This window comes from Styela clava, chromosome 14 (genome assembly GCF_964204865.1).
Source record: "Styela clava chromosome 14, kaStyClav1.hap1.2, whole genome shotgun sequence".
NCBI classification, from domain to species: domain Eukaryota; kingdom Metazoa; phylum Chordata; class Ascidiacea; order Stolidobranchia; family Styelidae; genus Styela; species Styela clava.
This window is the reverse complement of record NC_135263.1, coordinates 8,302,497-8,330,292: the sequence shown is the minus strand read 5'-3', so window position 1 is coordinate 8,330,292 and position 27,796 is coordinate 8,302,497. Positions and strand designations below refer to the sequence as shown.

General features: G+C 35.4%; 1 protein-coding gene across 1 annotated transcript; it reads left to right on the top strand.

Moving 5' to 3' along the window:
* The first annotated feature begins 7,420 nt into the window (after window positions 1-7,420).
* LOC120341075 (leucine--tRNA ligase, cytoplasmic-like) lies at window positions 7,421-26,318 on the top strand. The gene is made up of 26 exons (XM_039409504.2): window positions 7,421-7,579; window positions 7,920-8,053; window positions 8,129-8,297; window positions 8,522-8,630; window positions 8,763-8,953; window positions 9,434-9,568; window positions 10,019-10,128; window positions 10,388-10,499; window positions 11,022-11,180; window positions 11,427-11,600; window positions 11,969-12,118; window positions 12,469-12,623; window positions 12,926-13,074; window positions 13,457-13,595; window positions 13,817-13,959; window positions 14,182-14,309; window positions 14,810-14,873; window positions 16,102-16,232; window positions 16,402-16,545; window positions 17,259-17,399; window positions 23,754-23,894; window positions 24,022-24,207; window positions 24,637-24,771; window positions 24,997-25,110; window positions 25,394-25,508; window positions 25,871-26,318. Exons 1-26 carry the CDS (start codon window positions 7,574-7,576, stop codon window positions 26,083-26,085), a joined length of 3,549 nt encoding a protein of 1,182 aa, XP_039265438.2. The 5' UTR covers window positions 7,421-7,573; the 3' UTR covers window positions 26,086-26,318.
* Window positions 26,319-27,796: the final 1,478 nt, after the last annotated feature.

The window sequence follows — 27,796 nt, the reverse complement described above, 5'->3', positions numbered from 1 at the left end:
TGGCGCAAGGGAAAACTGCATGCGATTCCAGATGCGCTTTCGCGTGCCCCAGTTGATGACTCGACGAAAGATGACTTAGAGGCTTAGGAAGATGTGAAAACCTGCGTAAAGAAAATCTGGCAAATTGGTTCACTTGAAGTCGTAGATGAGGGTGATGATTGTGTTTTTTCTGATCCAAATTTAACATGTCTTTGCGAAGTTGCTGAAAAAGATCAGGAGTACCAAAAGTTGATCAGAGTGGTCATCGAAGGGTTCCCGTCGAAATGTGAACAAGCACCGTTTTTTGCACAACCCTTTTGGAAAATACAAAATGATTTGAGTGTGGACGACGGCTTAATATTATATAATGCCAGAATTGTAGTTCCCCGAGGGTCAAGAAAGGAAACTCTACTTCGACTTCATGACGCGCATCAGGGCATTGTTCATATGAAAAGACGTGCAAGACAAATAATTTATTGGCCCGGAATGAGTGTTGATATAGAAAACGTTGTCCAATCGTGTGATAAGTGCCAAGAAATGTCCCCAAGTTTGCCGAAGTAGTCAATGATATCGGATCCTATGCCTGAGCGTATATTTCAGGAGGTTGCCGCTGATCTATTTTCCTAAGCTGGGAAAAGCTATTTGGTTTACACAGATAGGCTCTCCGGATGGCCTATTTCAACATCGTAGGATTTGAAGCCCTTCTTCAGGCATGTAATTCACTCGATCAGGAAACATTTTGCGTCTACGGGTGTACCAGTCCGGATGAGAACAGATGGTGGTCCGCAATTTTCTTCAGGTGACTTCAAAAAATTTCTTCACAGATGGGGCGTCAATCACGTAATGTCAACGCCCACATATCCACAATCTAATGGAGTGGCCGAGGCAGCTGTTAAAGCAATGAAGTCACTCGTAGCTAAAACGACATCTAATGGAAATATACATGATGAGGAGTTTCAGCGAGGACTTTTAGAATGGCGCAACACACCAAGGGTAGACGACCGCTCGCCAGCACAAATTGTGTTTGGACACCCATTACGTTCCTGTGTTCCAGCACATCAAAAGTCTTTGCTAGGAAATGGCAGACACTTGCAGAAGAATGTGACCGGAAGGCCGCAAAGGCGCGGCTGTATAGCAAAAGATATTACGACGAACGTTCCAAACCACTTCCTCCTCTGAAAATTAGTTCCAGCGTTCGAATCCAGGAGCTCACAACAAAAAAAATGAACTAGAGTGGGAACAATTATGGGAATCGGAAGAAATAGAGATTATCTTGTGAAGTTGCAGAGTGGCCGAATATGATGGAGGAATAGGCGTTTCAATAAATTGAACATGACTGAAACACACGAACCATAACAACAACAAATGGGTCAGACTGACTTACCCGTTCCTGATACGCCTAAGAGGAGCGCGAGAGAAAGACGCCGACCGGGAGGATTGCAGGTGCAATAACTAAATCATATGGCGAACCACAGTCTCTCGTACGGTTACCATTTTAAGTTGGGATTAGTTAGCCAGGTATTTGTTTTCAGAAGCATGGACTTGGATGATGGTCGTAACCGATCAGCGGTCGTGTGAAATATCCTCAGTGGGAGTAGAGCTGCAATCCTCTCGCACATAACTATCCCCGCATGAGATTGGAACCTGTGAAATTACCAGGGTGATCAGAGATGCGGTGGCGAGCGTATTCCTAGATGGCGAATTCAATTGAATTCTGGTTTATTTTTTGCATGACCACTGGTGTTAAACTTTAGTTATCTATTCAACCTTTCACACTTAGTAATAGATTACCTGCTAACTAGGGAAACAATACTTTTGAAAACAGTGGAATATAAATGAAGATCCATTTCGTTGTCTATACCAGGGCTTTCCAAACTTTTGAGCTCGCGACCCCTTTTTAATATATTAAAATTTTTCGCGGCCCTTGTTCACGTTAATAATGTTAAACAGTTCGAAATATGCATTTTTGCTATTTTATTGACACAGCTACCGTAGTTCTCAACTTTTAGTAGGCCTGCTCAATAACAAAAACAAGACATATTTACGCAGATAAACGTTACTAAATTATTCAGTGTAATGGGTGCGAATGCTTTTTGCTGCATAGCAAATCCAGCCGGCATGGTTCCTATCCGGAATTGTTACTCACTCTTGTTGATCAAAATCAAAATGTGCGACGCCAAATTATCAGGGAAAAAACTCGCGGCGCACCTACACGAAAAATATGCAGCATCAATATAAAACACAATTTTGTCATCATTAATGTGTACTTTATGTTTTGAGGTTTATAATCATGTAGGCCAAATAAATAAAGGCAAAAGGTTTAACTTTTATTTCTTATGTTCGATATTCTCGGATCAGCAAACGAATAAACTACAGCCTACGAAATTGCAGCATGTAGGGTTTTTATCTCTTCTCTCACGTAACAATAGACATTACGTAACAGAAAGTGAACAACATAGAACGGTAAATTGAATTCGATTTATATACAGATCATTTGCAATGATGGGAAATAATAAAACATTCAGAATAAACAAAATATGTAAAATATTCAATCATGTATTAGTTAATATTTAACACAAATATCCTGATTATCGAGGCGCACTTAGCGAATCGCCCTCGGGAACCGCTAGCTTAACGAATAAAGCCGGCATCGTTATGGAAGCACGCGCAAATCGGGTCTTACGATCAGAATATTCATTGTTATGCCAGCGCGATGATTCAACCGTGTTTCCCCGAAAATAAGATCAAGCCTGAATTTTAAAAATGATTAAAAAAAATATAAGTATTTTATAAGTAAAAGGAAATCGGTATTCACATTTGATATATTAAAAATCGTGTTATTCTCTACATACCCGACAAATAAGCCTTAGTGGTATTTTCGAAAGAAAATTGAAGGCACTGTCTTATTTTTTGGGAAACACGATATGATGATGTATGTATTCACTCATAATCGTGAAATTTTTGTTTTACACCATTTTTAATAATTGTATTTCAAATCAATAGTCTGAAAAAGTACAACAAATATAGTACTTTGTGTGAAATTGGTGTTCTCTTTGCCGCCCCCAAAATTCGTTTCGCGGCCCCTAGTTTGGGAAGCCCTGGTCTATACTATACGTACAGCCAACGGAACAATACGAAATAACCATTTTCAACATCCAAACAAAACGGAAACGTATAATCCGACTTGCAACTGACAGTAGCCAAATGGACGTTTTTTTTTGCCGTCCAGTAAACAAAGTCACGTGACCCGTGCAAGTTCTCTATGGGAAGAATATTCCAGGGGTCAAAGGTCGGGGAAAGGTCCATCAAAAATTGGTTCGTTCCTGAATAGCTGCGATCATACGCTAACATTGTCTGTCGGTACTTTTGAATAGCAGGTGGTTTTATATATTTCAAATAAAGTGATGGTTTTAAACATGTAAATTAGTATACAGTAGAGTCAGCCAATCTGAACACTAGGGTTTGTTTATCCGGATAGCGGTTAACCGGATAACCAAGAGTTTTTTTGCTATCTGATATACGGATATTATTGTAACGGTTAACCGGATAATAGTGAAGTATAAATAATGCATATGCGCATTAGTGATTTTTATATTTTTTTGTTGAGTGGCGACTGACTGCAAGCTTCCGTCGAGCCCCATCGTACTGAACAGTTGAAATTAGGAGCCCAATCCTAACTTTATGGAGGGGGAGCTAATTTCATGCAAGGCAATAGAAAATGAACATTGTGGTGTAACCAATAAGACCAATACCCCGCGTGGATATAGGCATCGTTTTATCAATAGTTTCGGCGTCAGGGAAAGCGGTGTTTTTTATATATAAGTTACGCGGGTGGAAAGGCGAAAAACTGATAAAAAGGAAGAAAGTGATAAAAATAACTGTGATAAAAAGATCCAATCCAAAAAATTATAGTATGCCTCAAAACGTTAGAAGTTCAGGTAATTCGTTTCTCAAACTTCAAACTGGATTGAAGTTCGGATAAAAGTGTATGCCGCATTTTTTATTTTATAGGTATAGGATATGACGCGGCGCCATATTGCAAAGTTCTGCAATGAAGTATTCTTTGTCGCAAATTTATCACCTGTTTAAATGCAAACAAAAGCTTTCTTTTATGTACATCCAATGCTAATCTTCGATTTCTTCGTGAAACGAATTAAATTTCATTAGTACCGCAGATTGTGAGTAGGGGTCACGCAAAATCTTAAGTTCAGAAGTACTTGGTTTGTCATAACATCCCAAGTTATTCCGAAGCCATAAGCAGAAAGCATTTAAAAGCTCTATCATAGATAAGTACTCACACCCAAGCGTACGACATCTGTGACGATATGAGCTTTTAATAAAGTGTACTGGAATCCGAATCTAAGGTGGTAGAGCACCGACAAATCCACTAAACCTATATCTGCGCGAAGCTATACTCACAGCTATTTGTTGAACGTTTATGTCTGAATATCTGCGATGAACTATAGTAAAGTGTGCATCATAATTAGTATGCTAGGTAACATAAAAGTCCCATAATATGCAACTGTTTCAGAAGTCATTTGTTGAACCCCTGGAACAGCTCCACCGAACCACAGGATTCGATCGACCCCAGCTTAAATACCATTGCTGTAGACCAGGGGTCCCCAAACTTTTTTGACCGCGAGCCGGGTATGACTCAAACTGGGTTGAAACGGGCCGGATGAATAATTTTGTCAATGCAATAAAATAAATTTACAAAAGTTGGGAAATCCATTCAATTTATTTAACAATACAGTATAAATTCTACATTTCTGAAGACTTGAATAATAAATTCTATTTATATCGCAGAATATAAATCAAGAACATCCTAGGAAAACAAATATACAAGATTTCTATATCTAGAGTTTAGAACTATCCTGAGTTTAGCTGTTATCAAAACGTTGCTGTCATGAATTAGGAATGTTACAAAATCGGCTATTTCGCGCCAAAATAATGTACGCTTCACGTCTGCTAAGTGCTGTTACGCCGTGTTGGGATACTGCTACTGCTAAAAACGACTACGGACTGCCTGCTGTAGCTTGGAATTCCATGAAATTTTGACATAATTTAGATAAAATAAACAACATATCTGGTATTTGATTTTTTTCATTAGCGCATAAATTTCTCAGCATTCCACGCTTTTAAAAATTCCTTCCCCCTTAATACGTAGTGCAAATTAAACTATCATGCACAACTCCAGCGTTTATTTGCGACGATCTTTCGGCGGTGTCAATGACCGTTGCCAGAATAAAATCCTAAAATAGTCTCAATACTGTATTAGTGATTGACATGTGTTCTTTTTTCATATTTATTACAGTTCTTATCAAAAAAGTAATACAATCCTTGCCTTACAATAATTGCCCTGTCGGGCCGTACTAAAATTCCGATATCTCCGTTATTTCTTGGCCGCTTTTTATAAACTCCAATTAAAGAGTCCAGCTGCACACTAACACAAATGTATTTCTGTAACGTTTCGTCTGACCAGAGTCAGACTTTCTAAAGCGGCTTGTCTGAGGAAGTCTGACTCTTATTACTACTTTTAAAACTACAACTCCTAAGGATGCAAATGATAGTTGACTTATTTGATTCATACTTGAATTTCCGAAACACAACCAAAAACTAACGAATAGCATTCAAAGTCGCAAAAACGAAGTATTGTTTACAACCACGACTGGAAATCTGTCAGGAAGACAGAAGTTATCTGAGCTGATGCGAAAAGGCCTATTATTACGTCACGTTTTTTTGCATCTTGCTGATTAGTCAATGTTACGAAATAAACAAGGAAGACGATGCTCGGGGAAATCTCCCATGGAAAAATATTTAGCCATTTTTGCGTGTTATTGCGGGCCGGATAAAATGGGCCGTAGTTTGGTGACCCCTGCTCTAGAGTCTAGACACAAAGAGAAACTTCCAAAAAATTTAACAATAAAGTAAGGAATAATATAAATCTTTACATATGATTTGAATAAGAGAAAATAATTTACCAGTCGGGGGAAAACGATTACAAAGCTTAAATTTTTATTTATTGACACACGCAACATCAAAATGCATAATCCTTTTTGGTTCGAGCAAAATAATACACATGTACGCATTTACAATAGAACTGTGTGGTGGTTTTCGGTCAATTCACCGCAAAAATCTTGTGAAATGGGTTCTCCACAATTTTCAGTAACTATCCGGTTAACCGGATAATTAAAATACGAAATACCCGGATATATCCGTTATCTGGATATTAAAAATTATAGGTATCCGAACTAACCCTACTGAACACTCCTCTCCACCGGGATAATTATGTAAATCCTATCGTCCTGGGGTCAAAGGTCGGAAACACACGATTGTCACACGCTTGGGCAGATGGGCACAGATCAAATATACCGGTAGTCACTTTGGCACAGATAGATATTATGGGTCTGGTATAGTTTAGTACCACATGCACTTCTAGTTGGCCTGGCTCAACAATTTCTGCATATGCCAATCCCAACCCCCACCTGACACGTCACCGAAAAATTACGTCATTTCGACGTCACATTGGCGTAATAAGGCCCGCCAAAGTATGCGGATGGTCGTCCAAAACGCGCAGATGATCACCCGAAATCGAGCAAGCTATTTCTCTCGTTTTCCCGTCATAACGATCACGATAGGAGAGAGATCGCCGGCGTCAGCGAGTTCGTAATCGGCGGCGCGGATGCCATTTCGGGCGATCGTAATTATACTTTGGCAAGCCCTATGACGTGTTTGTGACGCCGTATTGACGTAATTTTTAGATGGCATAGTCGGGTGGGGGTTAGGAATAACATATGCAAAATTCGTTTTGATACGCCAACTGGAAGTACTTGTGGTACTAAACTATACTAGACCCAAACAAACAATATAACTAATCCCATACCGGTACCGGACTTGGAATGGTAACTGGACGAGAGGCCGTGGTTCACCATATGAATAAGACGTCTTATCGCCTTTCCTCTCCCCCGGGATGAATATGTAAATCCTATCCTATCCTAACCAAAATGTGCTGGGTTACCGTACCAAACAAACACAAGGCAAAAGTATGATACCGTACCTAACATTAACACAAATGAGTTATTTTGGTCCACCAATAACAGAATAACTACCTTCAGACCTTACTGTAATTAATATTTAAATTAGGCAAAGTATCGCACTTCTGAAGCCAAATTTTTGCATTTGAAATTTCTTCAGTTCCTCCATTCTTTAATCAGACCAGTCTTTCAGTGTGCAGTGTATACTTCAACCGTACAAGTTCTTGTGGTCCACCTTACTGCCTTATGCTAGTAGTGGCTGAATAGGAGGATAAGTTTTTCATATTTCAGTAAATGTTTTGAAGACAGTACACTCATCCTGGGATACAGACAGCCCTTTTGCCCATACTATGTCTCTTCAGTAATTACCAGCTATTTTCATAACTGGTATCAGTGTTTATCCAATTTAATTTTAAAGCTTACCTATTTTCTATATATTAATATAGCTGCATTGTGTTGGTTGTATTCAACCAGTTATTTAATTCTTCCTTACTTACATCAAAGAAGAAAAGTTTTCCAAGTTGGGAGATTGCAGTTCAAAAGAAAATATTATTTCAAATATGTCGGTGAGCGACAGTTTTGGACTCTTCTCTTGTCTCTTATATGTGTTTATCATTTTATGAAGTGGGTATTCATAGCATGAACAATTATAGTTTCTAGAGGGGGAATTCCCTGTTTGTGGTTCCAGTGGAAATAAATAGTAATCTGATACCCCAATGTTTATTTCGCTTTATTAAATTATAGTGGTGACATGATGCCTTATGTTTTCAGATTGAAGTTAACCCAAGGATAAGTTACCTGAGTTTATATAGATCCGCTTACAATAAATTATGGTCTTGTAAGGACAAACTCATGAATGTAAAAAATAATGGATCAATTTAAAAAAAATTTTTTATGTTTGTCAAGAGTGACAATGTGGAAAGAAAAGGAACCTTCAAGCTCAAAGCCTTGAGAGAAATTGAGACTAGAGTCCAGAAGATATGGAATGAAGCAAAAGTTTTTGAGGAAAATGCACCTTCACCAGACTCATCTGAAAGAAGGTTTAATACATTGCCAATTCACATCATGCTTAATAAACTTTCATTTTAACATTTGAAATCTGTTTATATTTTCAGGACGCCGAAACATTTTGTGACCTTTCCGTATCCATACATGAATGGACGTTTGCACCTTGGTCACACATTTTCCCTCACTAAATGTGAGTTTGCTGTTGGATTCGAAAGAATGCTGGGGAAGAAATGTCTTTTTCCATTCGGACTACATTGCACAGGAATGCCAATCAAGGTTCATGATTTATTGCACTGTGGTCCTCATAATTCAAAATATACTTCACCACTTTTTTTTTATTAAATTTACCATTTTTTATGAAATTAAATACTTTCAAATTTTGTGTACCTAGATACTTTTTGATATCGTTATTTATGTCAAATTTCATTCGATTTTAATGTTGCTTAGAATTGAATTTCAAGTTATATCATTTGAAAGAAATTATCAATATTTATTTATAGGCTTGTGCAGATAAACTCAAAAGGGAGATGGAAATGTATGGTTATCCACCAAATTTTCCTGAATTTAATCAATCGTGTGAGAAAAGTGAGAAACAAACGGCTGAATCAAGTATGAACTATTTTACTATTTCTAGTATCTATTTCACCATTTATCTGTGTTATGTTTGCGTGTACAAAATAATAGAATTCAAAACTTTTAAAAGTTGCATGTAGTACAAAAATATTTGAACTTTACTAACAGTAATTAAAGACAAGGCTAAAGCCAAGAAAAGCAAAGCAGTAGCCAAGTCTGGCATAATGCAATATCAGTGGCAAATTATGGAATGTCTAGGATTGAAGGATGATGAAATCAAACATTTTTCTGATCCTGAACATTGGCTGAAGTATTTTCCACCTCTTGCTAAAAGTGATTTGCAGAGCATGGGTTTGAAGGTAATAACAATAGTTTTTTTCAGATAAACAATTATGAATTAATAAAGTGATGGCTGTGATTAGGGATAGCCAAATCCAAATAAACTACCAATATTACCAAATGCATTATAAAGTAATATTTTGAAATATGGAATATCTAATTTATTCTAAATTAGGTCATGTTCAAAAAATACCTAAACTAAGGTAAACAAATATTCGATTATTTTTTGTTTGGTATTGTGTTTTGAGTTTCATATCTTGTTCCACATATGTGGTAAAACAAAAATCGCCAAATCTACAGGAAATAATTTGAAATCGAACAATTCTGTTGGAATCTAAACTGACTCTTGCATTATAGACAATAGGCTTAAACTTGTGAGTTGTGAATTGTGATTCTTTTTCACCTTTGTTGAATGAAACGAATTTGTTCGATTTTGATCTTTTCAGATCAGTGTCTAGTATCAAGAGTTACATTATTATACTCTTATTATTTCAATTAAGGTCGACTGGAGAAGAACTTTTATTACAACAGATGCAAATCCATATTATGATTCGTTTGTACGATGGCAGTTTCTGACTATGAAAGATCGTGGAATGATTAAATTTGGTAAAAGATATACCATATTCTCACCTAAGGTATTCAAAACTTCTTTTCATTGTTGTATTATTAGGAAACAGTGTCTATTTATATGGGCTTATCTGTAAATGGAATTCATCTAAGAAAATGAGAGTTTATTGACACAAAAATAATTAATGCCAAAATTACCTTATTGACCTCTATCTGGGCATAGACGTCTTTTCTTTATGAGGTGATTTCATACTTAAGCGTCAAACTAAGTTTTGCACAAGCATACACTAATACCCATGGTGATACAATGTTTTTGACTTTTCCGCTTTAGCATAGACGATCCAATTTTATTTCACCCTTGGTGGGGTGTTACGGTAAGTATGAGTTTGGACCAGAGGTCTTTACTTTATTCTATTACTTAACACATTTTTTTAATGTTGCTATTGAGTATATAAAAAATATAATGGATGATACTTCCCCTTCATGATACTCTGAAGTTGATTGTTTGTGTTTACCAGGACAATCAACCATGCATGGACCATGATCGTCAATCAGGGGAAGGTGTTGGTTGTCAAGAATATACTCTTATCAAAATGAAAGTGCTAGAACCATATCCTGAGAAATTGAAGTAATTTTTCTTACTTGAATTGAGTTGTCTTCGAATCTTTATGAGCCTCAATATTGACCTCATGCCATCACTAACATTGTCAGACGTGATGTTGGTTGATTTCAACATTGATGAGGTTTTTGTTAGAAATCTTTTTGGTATCAACTTGGTAACTTAAGAAAGCTTGTGATAAATGGAGTACAGTACAGAATCACCCCATATTCTAATGGATGATAATCAATATGCTTATAATTAATGCTCCTCCATTCTCTTATTTCAGATTTTTGTCTGGTAAAGATATGTTTCTTGTTGCTGCTACACTTCGTCCCGAAACAATGTTTGGTCAAACTAATTGTTGGATTAGGCCAGATATGCCATATATTGCATATAAGGTGAGAAATTTATATTTATCATATTTAATTACTAAGTCTGATACCTGGTTGTATCAAACAAACCGATTCAATATCCAAACTGTTAGTTGTATTCTAGCAGCCTTTGCCTTTGAAAGTATTTTTGCCGAACAACATAATTAGTTGGATTCTGCAATTTAAAAGTTTTAGAAGGCGTTTTTTTGGCATTATATCAGGCCAATAATTAAAAGTCATAAGAAATATGTTGTATTCTCATTTGGTTCTCTGTGATGGATTTATGTAGATTGTTTGTATTTTTTACTGTTTTTTTTTTCTACTATTGCATCTTTTTTATTAAAGTTTAGTTGCCATTTTATTTTATTTCTGTATTTCTTCGAGGAATAGAAATATAGATCAGGATGTTTCTTCGAGATGGATATAGGTTGCCAATAAATGTTTCCAACATGTGGACCATGAATCGAAGTTGAGACCTCATTTTTGGGTTAGAGAAGTGTTAATCTCCATATCTGTTTTATGAATAGTTGTTCTGGTGTTCTATTTCAGGTGAAAAATGAGGAAATATTTGTGAGTACTCGTCGAGCAGCCAGAAATATGTCGTATCAAGAATTGATGACAGAGGTTGGAACAGTTGAAGTTGTTGCTCAACTCATCGGACAAGACATTATGGGAATGGCATTGCATGCTCCTTTAACATCATATGAGGTTAAATTTCCAATATTTCTGTACAATAAATTACGCTATGTAATGATTGTGAAGCACTGCTTGAGGTATGACAGCCGACACTGAATCTAAAATTGTTTAAATATTTTAGAATATTGTGCCTTATGACAACTTGCCCTACATTTATGAAATTTGAAAATCTATAATCTTAATAACAAGTTTTTATCAAATATAAAGGCAATAGTAAATTGCCTTATATCCTTCTAAATGTGGACAATCTGTTTCCAGGTGATTTACACTCTTCCTATGTTTACAATAAGAGAAGACAAAGGTACAGGTGTGGTGACAAGTGTTCCTTCTGATGCTCCTGATGATTTTGCAGCTCTGAGAGATTTGAAGAATAAAGCACCACTGAGAGAGAAATATGGAATTACAGATGAAATGGTGATGCCTTTTGAACCTGTGAGTATCAAAGTTTCATTTGGAAGTTGTGCATTTATGCAGAGCTGAACTGAAAGTAATTTTAGGACCACACAAGAGGCGCACCTCATAGAATTACTCTGCGATTTTCTGATATGGATATAGTAAAAACATATAGTTTTCAATGTCATTATTCTTGAGAAGCGTACTGATCTCAAGTTAATTCAATGACATTTAACATTCACATATTCTTGCTGGATTATTGGTTTTTATCAGGTTTGGCATAATTTTCCATCCACACTAATGGCTGCTGATATTTGGAGAAGGACTGTTTAGGCAATACTGGTGACGTTCCTTTTCAAATATGTCCTTTCAATAATACCTACGGTAACTGATTTTGAACTTTTCAGATTCCTATCATAGACATACCTGGATTCAGTAATCTTTCTGCTGTTCAAGTCTGTGAGCAGTTAAAGATTTTGAGTCAAAACGACAGAGACAAATTGGCTGAAGCAAAAGATATGGTTTATTTAAAAGGATTTTATGATGGAGTCATGCTGGTACGGTTGTGTGTTAGATTTAAAGTTGTGGGACATTTCAATTGAAAGATATAGAGAATTATATATATTTCCAATCCTGTTTGATTTTGAATGTCATTTTCGAAATTGTGTAAAAATGGAGAAATCACTATATTAACTATATCTTGAGATAGAGTTGTGAAAATCCATTCAATCAATTATAACTTATATATATTAAAAATTTTATATAATAATTTTTCTGGCATCTGATAATCAGGTTGAAATATTGTATATTTAATGAATTTCAGTCTAATGTAAAACTAGTACTAGATGACTGGTTGTAGTGTTTTGACTATGTTCTTAAAATAATTTTTTTCATTACATTCCTAAAGGTTGAAGGATATGAAGGACAGAAAGTTCAAAACGTAAAGAAACCTATACAACAAGCAATGGTTAAATCTGGTGAAGCACTTTTGTATATGGAACCAGAAAAAAAAGTGATGTCGAGATCTGCTGACGAATGTGTTGTTGCTTTGTGTGATCAATGGTAATTTAAAATTTAGATAAGTGCTTTAGTTAAGCCTCCATTAATTTGTCGTATAATATGCAATGAAACTACCTACCGTAGTTATTCCCATATATGACCTGGACTAGTATCTGAGCGAAAGGCTGTGGTGTTTTCACTGTGGGATAATTACCATAAATCCCATCTTGAATGGTCATTTCTTCTATGATCAACATGGTTAATATCCATAAAATGGCCTATTATACGTAAGGTGATCAGCACATTCCATAAAACTTGACTTTGCGTACACATATTAACTTGCCTGATTGAGTTTCTTTATTCAGGTATCTTGATTACGGAGAGAAAAACTGGAAATCATTAACTAAATCATCGTTGGAAAAGTTGAACACTTATTGTGATGAAACGAGAAAAAATTTCGATGCGACTATGGATTGGTTGAAAGAGCATGCTTGTTCTAGAACCTATGGATTAGGTATGTATGTGGATGCTTTTCAAAGCTGTATACTATTCAATTCAAAATTTACTGAAATGCGAAATACCAAATATGTCATTTAAAGACTCTAAAAAGACTATAAAAAATGAAAACAGGTATTTAATTTTTATAATACAAATCACCATGCATTGGGAAATCTACCTCCATCGACATCAATTTAGGGCTGGAAAGAGTTTCATGGTATTCACCCTGTGTACACAAATGATATTAATGCTGTGAATGTCTGATATTGTCAGTCATACTTCTCAGTTAACATGATTTTTAAATCGTTATTTGATTGTTTGTGTGTCATATGGCACAGGTTAGGAACCGTTTGATTAGTTGATACTTCAAAATCAAATATATATTCAACTTTTTCTAGGTACTCGTCTTCCATGGGATGAGCAATGGTTAATTGAATCTTTGTCTGATTCAACAATATACATGTCTTATTATACAGTAGCTCATCTACTACAAGGAGGGGTTTTTGATGGATCTGGGAAAAGTCCTGCAAATATTAGGTTTCTAATTATTTTTTGCTTATCTTTCAGCCAATTTACTTGGTATTTCATTCATTCAATATTTGATAAAATGATTTTCAAACATATTTTCCATTCAAATTTACTCTGGGATCTCATGTATAAGATCAGATTCCATGTAAATGGTAAATTATTTTGTTATCCTCCATCTTTGAGTTCCTTGTATTTGAAGGGAATTGTGTTTATCACCTTTTTATTTCCAGTCCAGAACAGATGACTAGGGAAGTTTGGGATTATATTTTTTACAAATCAACTCCATTTCCAAAAACAAAAATACCCAAAGACACTTTGGATAAATTGCGCAGTGAATTTCAATACTGGTATCCTGTTGATTTGCGAACATCAGGTTAGCACTTTTTATTTACTTCAATTAATATCAAGATATCTTCTTTGGCTGCTAATCTGAGACAGCTTTAGAAAACATTCGGTAAGTAAGTAAGTGAAATCTGGCCTTTTTCTATCTCCATCTTAGTGGTCGCAATAGAATAAAATGCATGCAGCGCAATTGAAGAAATATTTTTAACCTAAGAAAAATTTTGAACATATGACTCATCATATTTTAATTTAGGCAAAGATCTTGTGCCGAATCATCTTACATACTTCTTGTATAATCATTGTGCCATATGGCCAAAGGAACCAAATTTATGGCCAAGATCTGTTCGAGCAAATGGTCATCTGATGTTAAATTCTGAAAAGGTACATTTTTTTCTAATCTTTGCTCAATGTTTAACCTCCAAATTTACACCGTGTATTTTAAAATGTTGTTTTTATAAAAATGAGGCAGATTCTCACATTCACTTTGTATTATTGGAGTGCAAGTATCATATCAAAAGCTGAAACCAGTATTACTTGAAATCTACCATTCTGTTAATTTCATTCAATCTTGCTGTTTGGTGTTTTAGTACATATGTTAATAGCTATCGCTATTACTTTACCAATAGATCTTTTTATTATGAAGTTGATGCAAATCATCACACTCAAAACGCTACTTAAAATACACTTGGGTTTAAAGTGTCCTTTGTTTAAAAATATATTGTGTTGGTTTCAAACATCACTTTACATGGTTTGAGTATTTGGATATCCACATATCTCTCTGCCGTAGATAGTTCGAATTTGTCTGTTTTGACCGCTACATGGCCCTTGTTCGGCCAGGTATCATCATCATTTTGCTTATTTCATTTGATTTTTGACTTCAGATGTCCAAGTCGACTGGAAATTTCTTGACTTTGTATCAAGCTGTTGAAAAATATTCTGCTGATGGTATGTTGTAGTTAAATTAATTCTTAAGTATGTATTTAATACCCTAAGTATAATAATAAAGTTGAGGTAGTACCGGTGATTGTGTTTAGCAAACTAGCATATTTTATATGAGATTGTGTTGTGGTATATGTTTTTTAAAGTTTTCAAGATTGAAGATTTTATGGCTTCTCAAGTCTTACAAATCAATTCTTAAGATAATAAAATTAAGAAACGCCTTCACTTTTGTTGATTATTATTTTTGGAGGCCTATGATTTTTGTTCTTGATTTTTTTAATATTCCTAGTACCTGGGTGCGCTCGAAGGCAAAACTCAATAAAAGAACAGTTAGAAAAAAAAAATATTATATGTATTGATGTGATGTAATAATGTTCATTATGTTCTTGGATTTGATATTGACCCAAATTCTTATCAAGACAAATGGTTTTGATTCCTCATATTGAAATAAATAAATTATTTAAAAAGATTGAGTATTTTTTGTTTCCTCGTATAAAAATAGTTGTTATTAAATTAGCTAGATTCAGACATGACCGAATGTAAAATTACAATTTAGTAGCTGTGTACGGAGAGAGACAGGGAGTATACAATAAATTTTTCCAGTGTTATTGAATGTTTTGATCTAATACTAGCCTCTCAATTTGTATTACCGGTAGGTCAAAAAAAGACAGTGATGCATTTCTGAATTTCATATTTGTTAAAAAAGTATATGGAAATGAAATGGACAATTCCAATTTGATGGTTTTCATTTCCTCATGTCATGACAAGGAATTTTTGTTCTGCACAGTGCTTTTGCTTTATAGAACTTGTTTAACTAACACTAGGGTGTTACCAGAAAGTGAATTCTTATGATCTTACTTTGCGTTGACTGCAAAAGGCCAGGATATTTTAGACTTATGTTTAGAATTATGTGTCTTACTTCTATATGCATTAGTTTGTGATATGACTATTCTAACGGTCTTTGTCAATCTCTAGCCGCAGAGTTAAATAATTTGATAATTTTGTTTTGCGTACTGCTACTGCAGTGCATTCCTAATGTATATACTGCTCTACAGAGCGTGATTAGCAGTGTAACTTGTAAGAATTCAGTATGATGTTCTACTGTGTTAGTTGCCATACTTTAGAAGTACTCTGTGTATCTATTAGTCTCATTGGTCGATATAAATTACTATCCAACCAATCTGTATGGTTTATGTGAATGAAGCAATTTTTCTTCTACTTTTTCATAATTTAGGTATGAGACTGGCTTTAGCGGATGCTGGAGACACAGTCGAAGACGCTAATTTTGTTGAGAAAATGGCAGATGCAGGCATCTTACGCCTTTATACATGGTTGGACTGGGTAAAAGAGGTTCTGAATGGAGAGGTTAGATGACTTTGTTCACTTAGATCTATTGTTTTTAAATAATAAACCCTACAATGATGTTTTAGATTATTTTGTCACTAAAATAGTATTTGATGATTAGTTAAATTTGATCATGATGGGGCATAATTATACACTTTTTCATAAAAATTTGTGAATGATATATATCCAGATTCCATTACATGAAGGACCAGCAGATACTTTTAATGATCGTGTTTTTGCAAGTGAGATAAATATTGGAATTGTGGAAACAAGAAAACATTATGAGAATATGATGTATAAGGAAGCTCTTAGAACTGGCTTTTTTGAGTTTCAGGTTTGTAAAGATATGAAGGCTATTAGTTGTCGTAAGATTGATTCATGTTCAATTACCATGTTTGTTTATAATAATATTTATCGACCAAGGCTACTCATAAATGAACTGCTATTTTTTAAATATTATTTCTACATTGCCATTCATCCAATTTTGTTATACAATACGACTCATCGCTTTTTCAAAAGATTTTTCATTGTAAAGTTGATGCCAATCACAACATTCAAAACAGTGCCAGTTAAAATACCCTTTATTGACAGTGTGCATCTTTTGAAATTTTGTTTTCTAACGAACTTTAAATGGGTTTGGCATGGGATATTTCATAATATAGCAATTGCTTCAACTCTGGAAATGATTTTTATTTATGATTGCTCACTGTTTACATAATAACTAATTTGTTCATTCACACTACATGAAGGGTTACGCCTGTGCATTTGTAACAGAAATAATAATATTTTTTCAATAAATATATTCTCTGCTTTTATATGCAAAATTATGAATACCGGTATGCCACAGTTTTTTATGTGATATCTCCACTTTACTTCATCTTTACTTCAAGCCTATCTCTGTACAAGCAGCCACTGATATGTAGGAAGCATCTCTATTTTTGGAAGACAGGAATCCTGGTTCAACATTATCTATTCAATTTATTAGTTATTACATTACCCTGGTGAGATTTATTGGATATTTTCAAAACATTTGTTCTTCTCTTTCAGGCTTCCAGAGATAAATATCGCGAGTTATCAATGCAGGGAATGCAAAAGGATTTAATTTTACGATTTATTGAAATACAAACTCTCCTACTTGCACCAATATGTTCCCATGTCTGTGAACATGTATGGGGACTTCTTGCAAAGGTATGTTATACAAAAAAGTTTTTGCAAGTTCTGCTGTTAATCTGATAAAAATCTTCCCTTTATTATATCGAAGAAAAAAAGGTGAATTATGGGTAAAGCATCATGTATCTGCATTTAAGGATGACAGCAGTGTTAACTCTAAGCAAATTATGAGTGCGAAAGTGCTTCGCAGTCGAAAAAAAAAGTGCGAAAGTGCTTTTGCCGATTTTAACAAGTTAGGGGCCCTAGCCTTTCATATAACCCATTTAAAATGGCATAGATACTCGAAAAAGCGCTCCTCTGGTTAAAATTATGAATTAAAGAGAAGCCTTTCAGTTAACTGAGTTCCCTTTAAGCGAATTCATGTTTAATTAAAACAAGCGAATTCATGGGCAACGAAAGGACATCTGCTAACACCTGCCGCGGACAAAACTTTCATGCAATATATCACGGTGTCAGTTGCTTAACTCGCCTGAACAGCAAAGGCTTTCACATTTGTTACTCCTTCCATCTAACAGACAACGATTGATACATGCAGGCTGGAAACCATATTAGTTACAGGGTGGATCATTTGTACAAATCCCGTGCAAAATAACCCCCCCCTCCCCCCCCCCCCCCCCCAAATATAAATAGCAATCAACTAATTAGGGTTAGGTGCGCCGGGAATTCAACTTTTCTATTTATCCCTAAACCTAATCTGATAATTATTAATTTGTGATTTTGAACCACTTTGAAAGTCACCACCCGCTGTTTTAAAAGATAGGTTAAACTACGTTCCCTCCGAAATATTACGCAAGATGCTCCCCTGTTTTAGGAGATAGGTTGACTGACCTACTTTCCTTTCAAACTTTTTTCTCCGAAATATTACACAAGATCACTTTGAAAATCCTCCCCGTTTCGTGAGCTAGCGTGACCTAATTTCTCATTTACATTTATATTATTTCAGAGCTTACCCAAAGACAAGTAATTTTTAAATGTCGACATGCCTTGGTTTGCGTGCGAGTTAGTTTAAATCGGGCAGAAAACATCATATATTGGCAAAATGTTTAGTAATGCCATGTACTTTCAGCATTCATAAATAGCACTCTTTGTAATGCTGCTGACCTAGTATCAAATATTCGCAACACAACGCCACTTGCGAGGTTTGCATATATTTTAATTACACTAATAGGAACGATGACATCAAAGAGTTTTCTTTTGCGAAGGTACACGAAATATAACGAGGGTGATTCTTGAAAAAAACATGACTATAAGAAAAATAACGAATGATATGATAGTGGATCCCAAATAATTTTGACGGTGTCTCGAAATACCAATCCATTTGATAAATAATTTTTATTCGACCACATGAACGCTGATATCTTGGAAATTAATGTTGAAAGAGAAGTACGTATTCTCAGATATCGGACATCCAGTCGCGATATTCAATCGTTCATATGCACAAATCTCACATTAATAGTAATTGCTATCCAAGTTTGTAAAGTTTAGAAACCAACAAACAGAAAATAACTTATCCTAAAACACAATGAAAATTCAGTGGGCAATAAATTGCGCCAAGACGATGCCATACAAAACAAAAAAGATTTGGTCGCGAGAGTTACGGTAGATGACTGCAAAACGACGTTGTTTTTTAAGCAGAATGTAAAACAATCAAATTAAAAAAACGGGAGTTATGATGCCCTTGACACATTGTGTGTATTAAACTTCCCTGGTAAGAACTTGGTAAGTACTATTATTATTGTACTTATACACCTGTCGGAGTATTTCGGACAATTTCGAATTTAAAATAAATGAAAATCCGACATATAATAAAGACGCAAAAGTAAAATGAACATTTATTGAAAAAAGTTATTATTTAAGAAAGACAACATGATCGTACAATTCCGCCAAAACCTCGATGTTCGCAAGTAAGATGATAAATGAATACTTCCCTGTATTCGATCAATTAACTTTAGCGTATCGTTGTTCTGCCAACAAACAGCCGGGTGCAAAATATTTCCACCCTGTGATATGCTCACAAATATTCTCGATATTAATATCATACCCTCGCGTATGTACTTTCTATTAGCTCTTTAGTGATCCCTTCCATCCGTGGCCAAGTCATATTCGAATATGTGAACATTTTATTCGACCATACATGGCCGGCGGGATGTTAAAATTGTAAACAAGAGAGAGGTAAAATCAATCGCGAACTTCGTTATAACGGTTCGTTTACGAATTGTTGCGCCTGTTATCGTCGAAAATGATTACATTTGTTGTATTTTGAGGCATTTAAGCAGTAATAATTAGGGCATGACATCAAAATCGTCAAGTGAGATCTTGAAATTGCAAATTCCGTAAATAAAATTGTGAATTACTCGGTAACGAATTCAGCTATAATAACCGTCGGGGTATTGTTTTGTTGAAAATTATTATTAATGTGAGAGCGCAAAAAACATACAGTCCATACCGATGCAACTGCAATTTATATGGCCGCACTTGGTGTGGCGCGTTTATTAATAGTGTAAAATAAATTAAACGAATATCAATTATAACCAAGCCTGTCAGCGTGTTTATTTTCTGTGGGCAAGAATCGTAAAATACCATCTTGAGACAAATTCACTTCTATTGCAAAATCTTAATTTTCAGTTATTATCGTTATACAAATAACGTGTGGCAACTTTTTAATTTATCGTCGACCAAAAAACCGCCCCACACTCGTCCAAACGTGTGTCGAGCTTGAATGACAGGAACAGATTCATCGACGACTTTAATTAGGGAAAATAAGTATTTTATTGGGAATGCAAAATAAATGTAACAAAACGCATTTTTTTGTGATATAACTTTGTATTTTCGAAAACGGGTTGCCGTGAAAGGTAAAATTTGATCTAAATTAATCGCAAAAATGTTTTATTTTAAATGTAACAAAACACATTTTCGCGATATAACCTTGTATTTTCGGAAACGGGTGTCGTGAAAAGTAAAATATGATCTAAATTAATCGCAAAAATGTTTTATTTTAAATGTAACAAAACACATTTTTCGCGATACAACTTTGTATTTTCGGATACCAGGTGTCATGGAAGTAAAATATAATCTGAATTAACCGTAAATAATGTTTCATTCCAATAACGCGATATGCGATATGCGATATAACTTTGTATTTTCGAAAACGGGGCGTCATGAAAAGTATTAATCTAATGTTTTATCTATCGTCTAACTAACGTCTGGTACACATCATTTTTGGGGAGAACTCTAGCCCGCAAATTTGCAATTTTCGAGCAATCGGAATTTGCAATTGTTGAGCAATCGGAAAATCGACAGGGATTCAACCCTCCGGATTCAGTATTCTATATCCCCCCACAAAGCCCCCCCCCCCAGCGTCAGAACTTTCTGAAGAATGGAACAAAGAACCCGTCAAACCGCCGGGGAAGAAGGGGGGTATTTTTTGCACTAATAATTAGGGCGTGACATTATCAAAATCGTCAAGAAACTGGTTGGTGAATTTGCAAATTCCATAACTAAAATTATGAATTGCTCGGTAACATTTTAGCTATAATTATCGCCGGGGTATTGTTTTGTTGTTTAAAACGTTGAAACTTGAGGGAATTAGTTACAATTAGCGCCTGACCTCTATTAGGCACAAAAGCGCTCGAGCCCAATCTTTTTAGCATTAAGTCGCATACGTAAAATATCCTGTAAAAGAAGTGCTGTTCATTAACGTCATCTCGCATTATGACCACGCAGAAATGCCTTTATTGCCGAATTATTAAATCACTATTTTAAATCAACATTCAGGATTGGCACAATTTCAGATTTGCGAAGTTTATCACCATAGAAAAACATGAGAAAGTTATTTATCGTCTCAATAAATATCTGCATCTCGGTATCTACAATAATATTATCATTCGCATAAAATTGGGACGGTAAATTCACAATTCTTGATAGGTAATATTAAAGCCAACGCAAATGTTAATTTGGGTCCTCAATGTCTTCAACAGCTGTTGCCGATGTGAACGAACGGGTAAACCCGAAATATAAAACTTCGATGTCCGCCGACCTACAATAATTCATATTTGTGAAAAAGAGAGGGCGGGAATATAGATTACCAAAACCTGGATATCGCCGCCAATACGATCGGTGACAAGAACAATTAGCGATTACAAAGGCTTCGTTGCCGATTTTTTAATGTTTCCACCGACGTTCCGAAAATATTTGTTATTCGGTACTCGTTAAAAATATTCGATTCAAAAAAATATTGAATTTTGCCCACCCGTACTCCCATATCAATGAGAAATAGTTGTGTAAATATCGCAAAATTCCGGAAAATGCCACGTGCTTTCAACATTGTGATTAAAATGGCACTTAATGGTATTTTGTGAATTTGGTGATTTTGCAAATCTGTGACATGCTGCTAAAAGTTTCGTCTGATTTGAAAATCGAGCACTTTGGTCACAATTCTTCCAAAGTGACTATAACACTTTACTACGATATCATTGATAGCCACATGACCACTCTGGTTAAAAAAAACGCACTGGGTAGTATTCCAACATCCGGTTTCAAAGACGCCAGGAGCGTTTTTGCGGGAGGAGCGGAATCGGTGTGCTTGTATAATAATCATATTATAAACAAGAATTTTGCCGTTAATGCAAAAGCTTTATCTCCTATGTCTGCATCTTATAGGTTAGAATTCCGGTAAATATCGTTATGTTATGCAGAACTGAGTTACAAAAGTACTAGTATGTTACTTATTTGTGAACTTAATACTCACACGAAAATATTTATCAACTTTGAATTTTTATTCCATACAAAATCGGAAAAAAGTGCTATTTCTCTCCAAAAACGGAAAAAAGTGCTATTTCGCAGTCCCTAAAAAAAGCTGCTTCGCAATTTTCGCAAAAAAGTGCGCTAATACTGGATGACAGTCCAAAATACATTTATCCATGTGAAATACTATACGGCAGGGCTGGGCAATTATTTTTGGTATCGGGCCACATTGAATATTCAAAATGCAGTGGCGGGCCGGACTAAATAAAGTCAATCGCGCGTTTTTATTGTATTTTATTACACTTTTAAATAAAACAAGTACTATATCTATTTTACTTCATTAAAACTTTTATTCAAAGCACAATTATTAAAACTAGTTTAAAACATAAATTTCGAGAATTTGAGATAATACTTAGGATCAGAGAAACGTCACGCTTGCATAACAAATAACAATGCCGAATTTTATCATTAATGCTAAAGAGTGAGTAACAATGCGGAATTAGGACCATGCCTTCGGTGGCAAAACATCGTGATTCATATAACTTTGCTGTCATCATAGCATTTTTAAGGGAACAGGGGTCGCGGAAAATTTTGATGCATTAGTAGGCATTGCGAGCTTAAACCGGGATTCACTGCTCTAAAATACTACGGCTATCTGCGGATATAAAAATGTCAGATCAACTGCCGGAATATACTTACTTCTGATACCTATTTTCGATACGAGTATATTTAAAATGTATTGGTACGCGCACATTAAAATGTCGTGCTTTGTTATCAACTTAACCCGCGGTTGCCTTGACGAAATCTAAGCATTATTCCTCTAAAATGCCACCGCATTCCGATTATATAAAAATGTGCGGTAAAGTGTCAGATTATTTTTATTCGTGTTTTGTGAAATCTGATCTATTCTTGCAACACTGACTTAGCTCTGTTTTAGAAATTTTACCATTTTTAAAATCCGCGATAAAATTAGTAGCATGAAAATCGATTAAATCAACTTTACATCAATTATCTTATATATCAGGACTCGTCGGTAGTTTTAGAATTGTTCTAAAGGTACATCGCCCGCACGAAAGCCATCCAATTAAAATGTCTGTAGAGGGCACCAGGGATTTTTCAGTTTCCAATTTTTACAATAGCGGTTTTATCTGTCACGGGCGTTCTGAATCAAAACTTGTTTGTGTTCAATTTTTAGTATTTTTTGGCGCTCTAAAATCAAGATTTAGGTTTCTTGATCCTTTATTTACCTTTAGCATCTCGTTGACGATGCTTATTCAAATTTATTTATTTTTAGCATCTCGTCGCCGATGCTTATATATAAATTCGTTTTTCTAAATGGTTCCACAGTTCCGTATACAAGACAGATATATATAACAAGCGGCAATTTAAAAAAAAATTAGTCAAACGTTATTACCGACTTTTTCATTATCTTAAAAATTCCGTCTGTTGACAGTTAAAGTATATTTTATATGTAAATAAAAAAGAAAGTGTCTAAATCTAGAAACCTGCTCGCGGGCCGGATGAAGCGTTGCAGCGGGCCGGATGTGGCCCGCGGGCCGCAACTTGCCCAGGCCTGCTATACGGCGTCATTACTAAACTTTAAAAATTGTATCATTTTATCTTTTCCAGCCTGGTTTAATCATGTATGCCAAATGGCCTACACCAGGCCCAGTTGATGAAATCTCTATCAGAGCATCACAGTATGTCATGGATACTGCTCACGATCTGCGCCTGAAATTAAAGAACAGAATGGCTCCAGGAAAGGGAAAGGTGTGATCAAGTTGAACATGATTTTTTGATGTGGTTTATTTTGTGTTAGGAATTCGTATTGCAATCATAATTTTTTGCATGAATTTCTGTTCGAAGTCCCAATTTCAAGAAAATATTTATATTATAGAAAAAGTTTGACAAGCCGACACACTGCATTATTTATGTGGCAAAAACTTATCCTGAATGGCAAAAAATAACCCTGGAAGTAATGGTTCAGTTATATAAATCAGGAAAAACAGAATCTTTGCCAGAAAATAAAGAAATTGCGGCTCAACTGAAGACCAGACAAGAATTGAAGAAGTACATGAAAAAGGTAATCCAGAAAAACCAAATAATGAAATTTTCAATACTATATCTTTTTTTTTTGTCTTGCGAGACTTTTGGTATAAGTTTTGGTCTGCTTACTTGTGGTGTGCACCTCATGCCATGTTTTAGACCTGTGGCCGGCAAGGTTTTTGAACCAGGAGCTACAAATTTTGTCCACCCATACTGGCGGGCCATGTAAGTGTGACATAAAAAGTTACATTTTATGAACAATATATACAGTGCTACAAAAGCAAAATTGGGAAACTATAATTCTTGTGCCAAAACTAATTTAATCGCAATCTCAACAAACATCTTAAGCTATTTTCGAGCTAAAACATCAGAATTTGGTTTTAGTTTGGTTGTGGCAGCATCAGGCGGGCCGGATTGTATTTCAATTACATAAATTAGGTATATACATTTCATTTATACTTACAAGGTGATGCCATTTGTTGCATCTATCAAAGATAGCATTACTAACATTGGAGCAGAACGAGCCTTAGCACTGACATCATCCTTTGATGAAGTAGATGTATTGGTGACTAACAGAGTTTACCTGGCCAAATCACTGGAGGTATGTAATTTTATAATAAATCTAAGCCATTGGCACATCAATATTATCAAATGCTATGCATATGAATTCATCAGCATCAAGTGGTTTTTCATGCATCAATTGCATTGGTTTGAAAATGATGCATATGGCATCTGCTGTGCTGACTGGATTGGCCCAAGACGATATTCAATGGTTTTCGTTTGTCATGTTTATGAATATATACGATGATTATATTCTCTTTCACAGTTGGAAGGTGTGGAAATAAGACCATCTAATCAAGGACCGGTTAAAGTTCAAGAGGAATGTTGTCCTGGGAAACCAATGTGTGAATTTATAGTACAACCTTCAGTGTTAGTGCAAGTACGATACTTTTATATATATTTTTGAAGCAGTTATTGTTTAAATTTGAGCACATTTGGTGGTTTCTTGAATAATGAAATGGGATTATATATATATATTTGTTGATTGAACATCCATGAAACTCAGAATTTCATGTTTAACAGTTTATAACAATATTCATGTTGTATGTTTTTAACTATGCGTATGGATCGAGTAGTTCTAACTAGTTTGGTTTCTGGCTTATGCAGTTCGCATAATTATATGCAACATATAAATTATATTTATGAATTTCTTTTCTTTAAAGGTACGAAATCACCAGCCAATGAGTGGATGTTTTTCAGTAAATATACCGATATGTGATGGTGATACTTGTAATCAAATTGTAACCAAAGTTTGCAAATTAAACAAGTTCATTAAAGGTATTAGTATTTTTTGTTACAAACTTTTTACCAAAACTACTTTGTTGCTGGATGAATATCACATAATTTTCATCATTGATTTTCTTCGTACAACAACCATACAGGTAACGTGTGGCAAATGCCAGGCATTATCTGCTTTAATGAAACAGAGACAACCATGTCATTAGACAGATAAAATGAAAAAGGGTTTCATCTCGACTTTGTCTAATTCTAGTTTTCTCTCTGCCATGAAGTTGGTCGAGCTGTATGCAATGACTGCGGCAATATTGTATTAAGAATCAAAACAGTTATATTGAGTGCTTCAAAAGTCATGCATCACCTTTGTTGTTTATTTCTGTTAAGCTCTTTCTGTTTCATTTAAGATTCTTCCAAAGTTTCATTGATGCGATACACAGATCCAGTTAGCGGTCCGAGAAGAATTCCTCACTTTGATTCAGCAATGGATTCTCTAACTAAGCTGTCTCCTGTGACAAAGTTTTCAGTTGATGTTGATAAAAGAATAGTAAGAGTTGCGGAAAGTGCATCCGAATCATCAGCAATTGATATTTGTCAAACTTTGGTGTACGTTGCTGAATAATAATAATATTCCTAGATTGTTTTTTCGGTAATGCCCTGATTAGATAGAAATAATTTTTTGACTTGTGGTATTTTACACATAAATGCATGGTGGTGCATTTATTTTTGGTCATGCTTCACGGATGTGGTCTCATTTTTTTTAATGTCTACGTTCGGGGTGAAGTTTGTAGAATAGAAATTGCTTGTAGTGGACTGGTGTCAATAAATGGTCATGTTATCCTGTTGGTGGCATAATATGGTCATGTTATCCTGTTGGTGGCATAATAAGGACTGGCGAGTTGAATATTTATAGTAACACTGACAGACATATAACTCGCCAGTCCTTCAAGAGCTTCATTACTGCAGTAGGTCCTTCCTATCCAGTCCAGAGCCGCCCTGTGGCTAGAGTCTGGCAATGCCTCGAGGTATCTGAAATCGGGTAGTCTTTAATAATCCATCTGGGGTTACCACCCCCATTTAGATTTGTCCAAACCCCGTAACTCAAGAAAACCCACTGGACTCCTCACCTTCGCAGGGGGATGTGGTTTGGAACCCACCGAGATCACAAAAAGTAGGGACCCCTTTTTGCCCTGACTGTGACCGTGAATTTACCACTAAATCCGGTCTAGGTGGAAGTACCACCCTGAGCAAGGTAGAACCACGAGGATTTTTTGCTGGCTAAAAATGACCTGCGCCTGGAGCAAGAAAAACAGATATGCCCACCTGCTAAAGATTCTTCCTAATCGCACTCTTGATGCTATAAAGTGTGAATGAAGCAAAGGGTGTTTAAGAACCTAAAACAGCGGATTGTGGAAAAGGAGAGAACAACCTTCGGCATACCATCCTTCGAAAGCAGTTGGAGTAATGACATCTGGCTATGCCTAGGAAGAATAGATCAAACTAACATCACGAAGGGAATAGACCCACTAAAGATGAATTAATAAAATTCTGGAAGAGGATCGTGGAAGCTCCGAAATTTGAAGACAACAGACCGGTCACCCCAATAAAATCAGCATCATGGTAGATGATCGAGCCGATAACCATGTGTGGCGTACCGGAATTGGTATCACCACTCAGGTTCTTTCTGCCAGCTTCTTGGACACTGATGTTGCAATAGATGTCAATCACAAAATAATCTTCTTGCGGTTCCAATTACAGCAGAGTAACTAAGTTAACTAACTAGATTAATTATACACCTGTAAGAACTTAATACAACCAAATACTTCAAAAAGAAATACAATAAACAAATAAAAGTACAGTACAAAATACCATACAGAACACAAATAGGTATTGGTCTATGACGTCACAATCATGAACTATTGACATGTAATGGAATATACAAAAACCAGACAAAACATACTAGGGATGGATTATCCGGATAGCGGTTAACCAAGAGTTATTTTGCTATCTTATATCCGGATATTATTGTGACGGTTAACCGGATAATGGAGCAGTATAAATAATGCATATGCGCATTAGCGATTTTTATATTTTTTGTTGAGTGGCGACTGACATCTCCCAGAGCATATAATAACAACTTTCCCCACTCTAATCTGCCTATATTTTAGCCATCCGTAGAATGTATGGAGTGAACTTCACTATTACATCACAAAACACGCAGAACAAATGTGAATATTGCGCTTATTAGAAGAGCTCATTTGCTTTATAAAGTTAGATTTGAACTGGAGGTACAGTTTAAGCAAGACTAACTTAAACGAATTCAGTGGAAAAGC

Bases quoted from the DNA above. Each gene is read 5' to 3' on its own strand.
- LOC120341075 (XM_039409504.2), top strand. The intron at 10,500-11,021 runs GTGAGAAATTTA...GTTCTATTTCAG, and splicing joins TGCCATATATTGCATATAAG to GTGAAAAATGAGGAAATATT. The intron at 11,601-11,968 runs GTGAGTATCAAA...TGAACTTTTCAG, and splicing joins TGGTGATGCCTTTTGAACCT to ATTCCTATCATAGACATACC.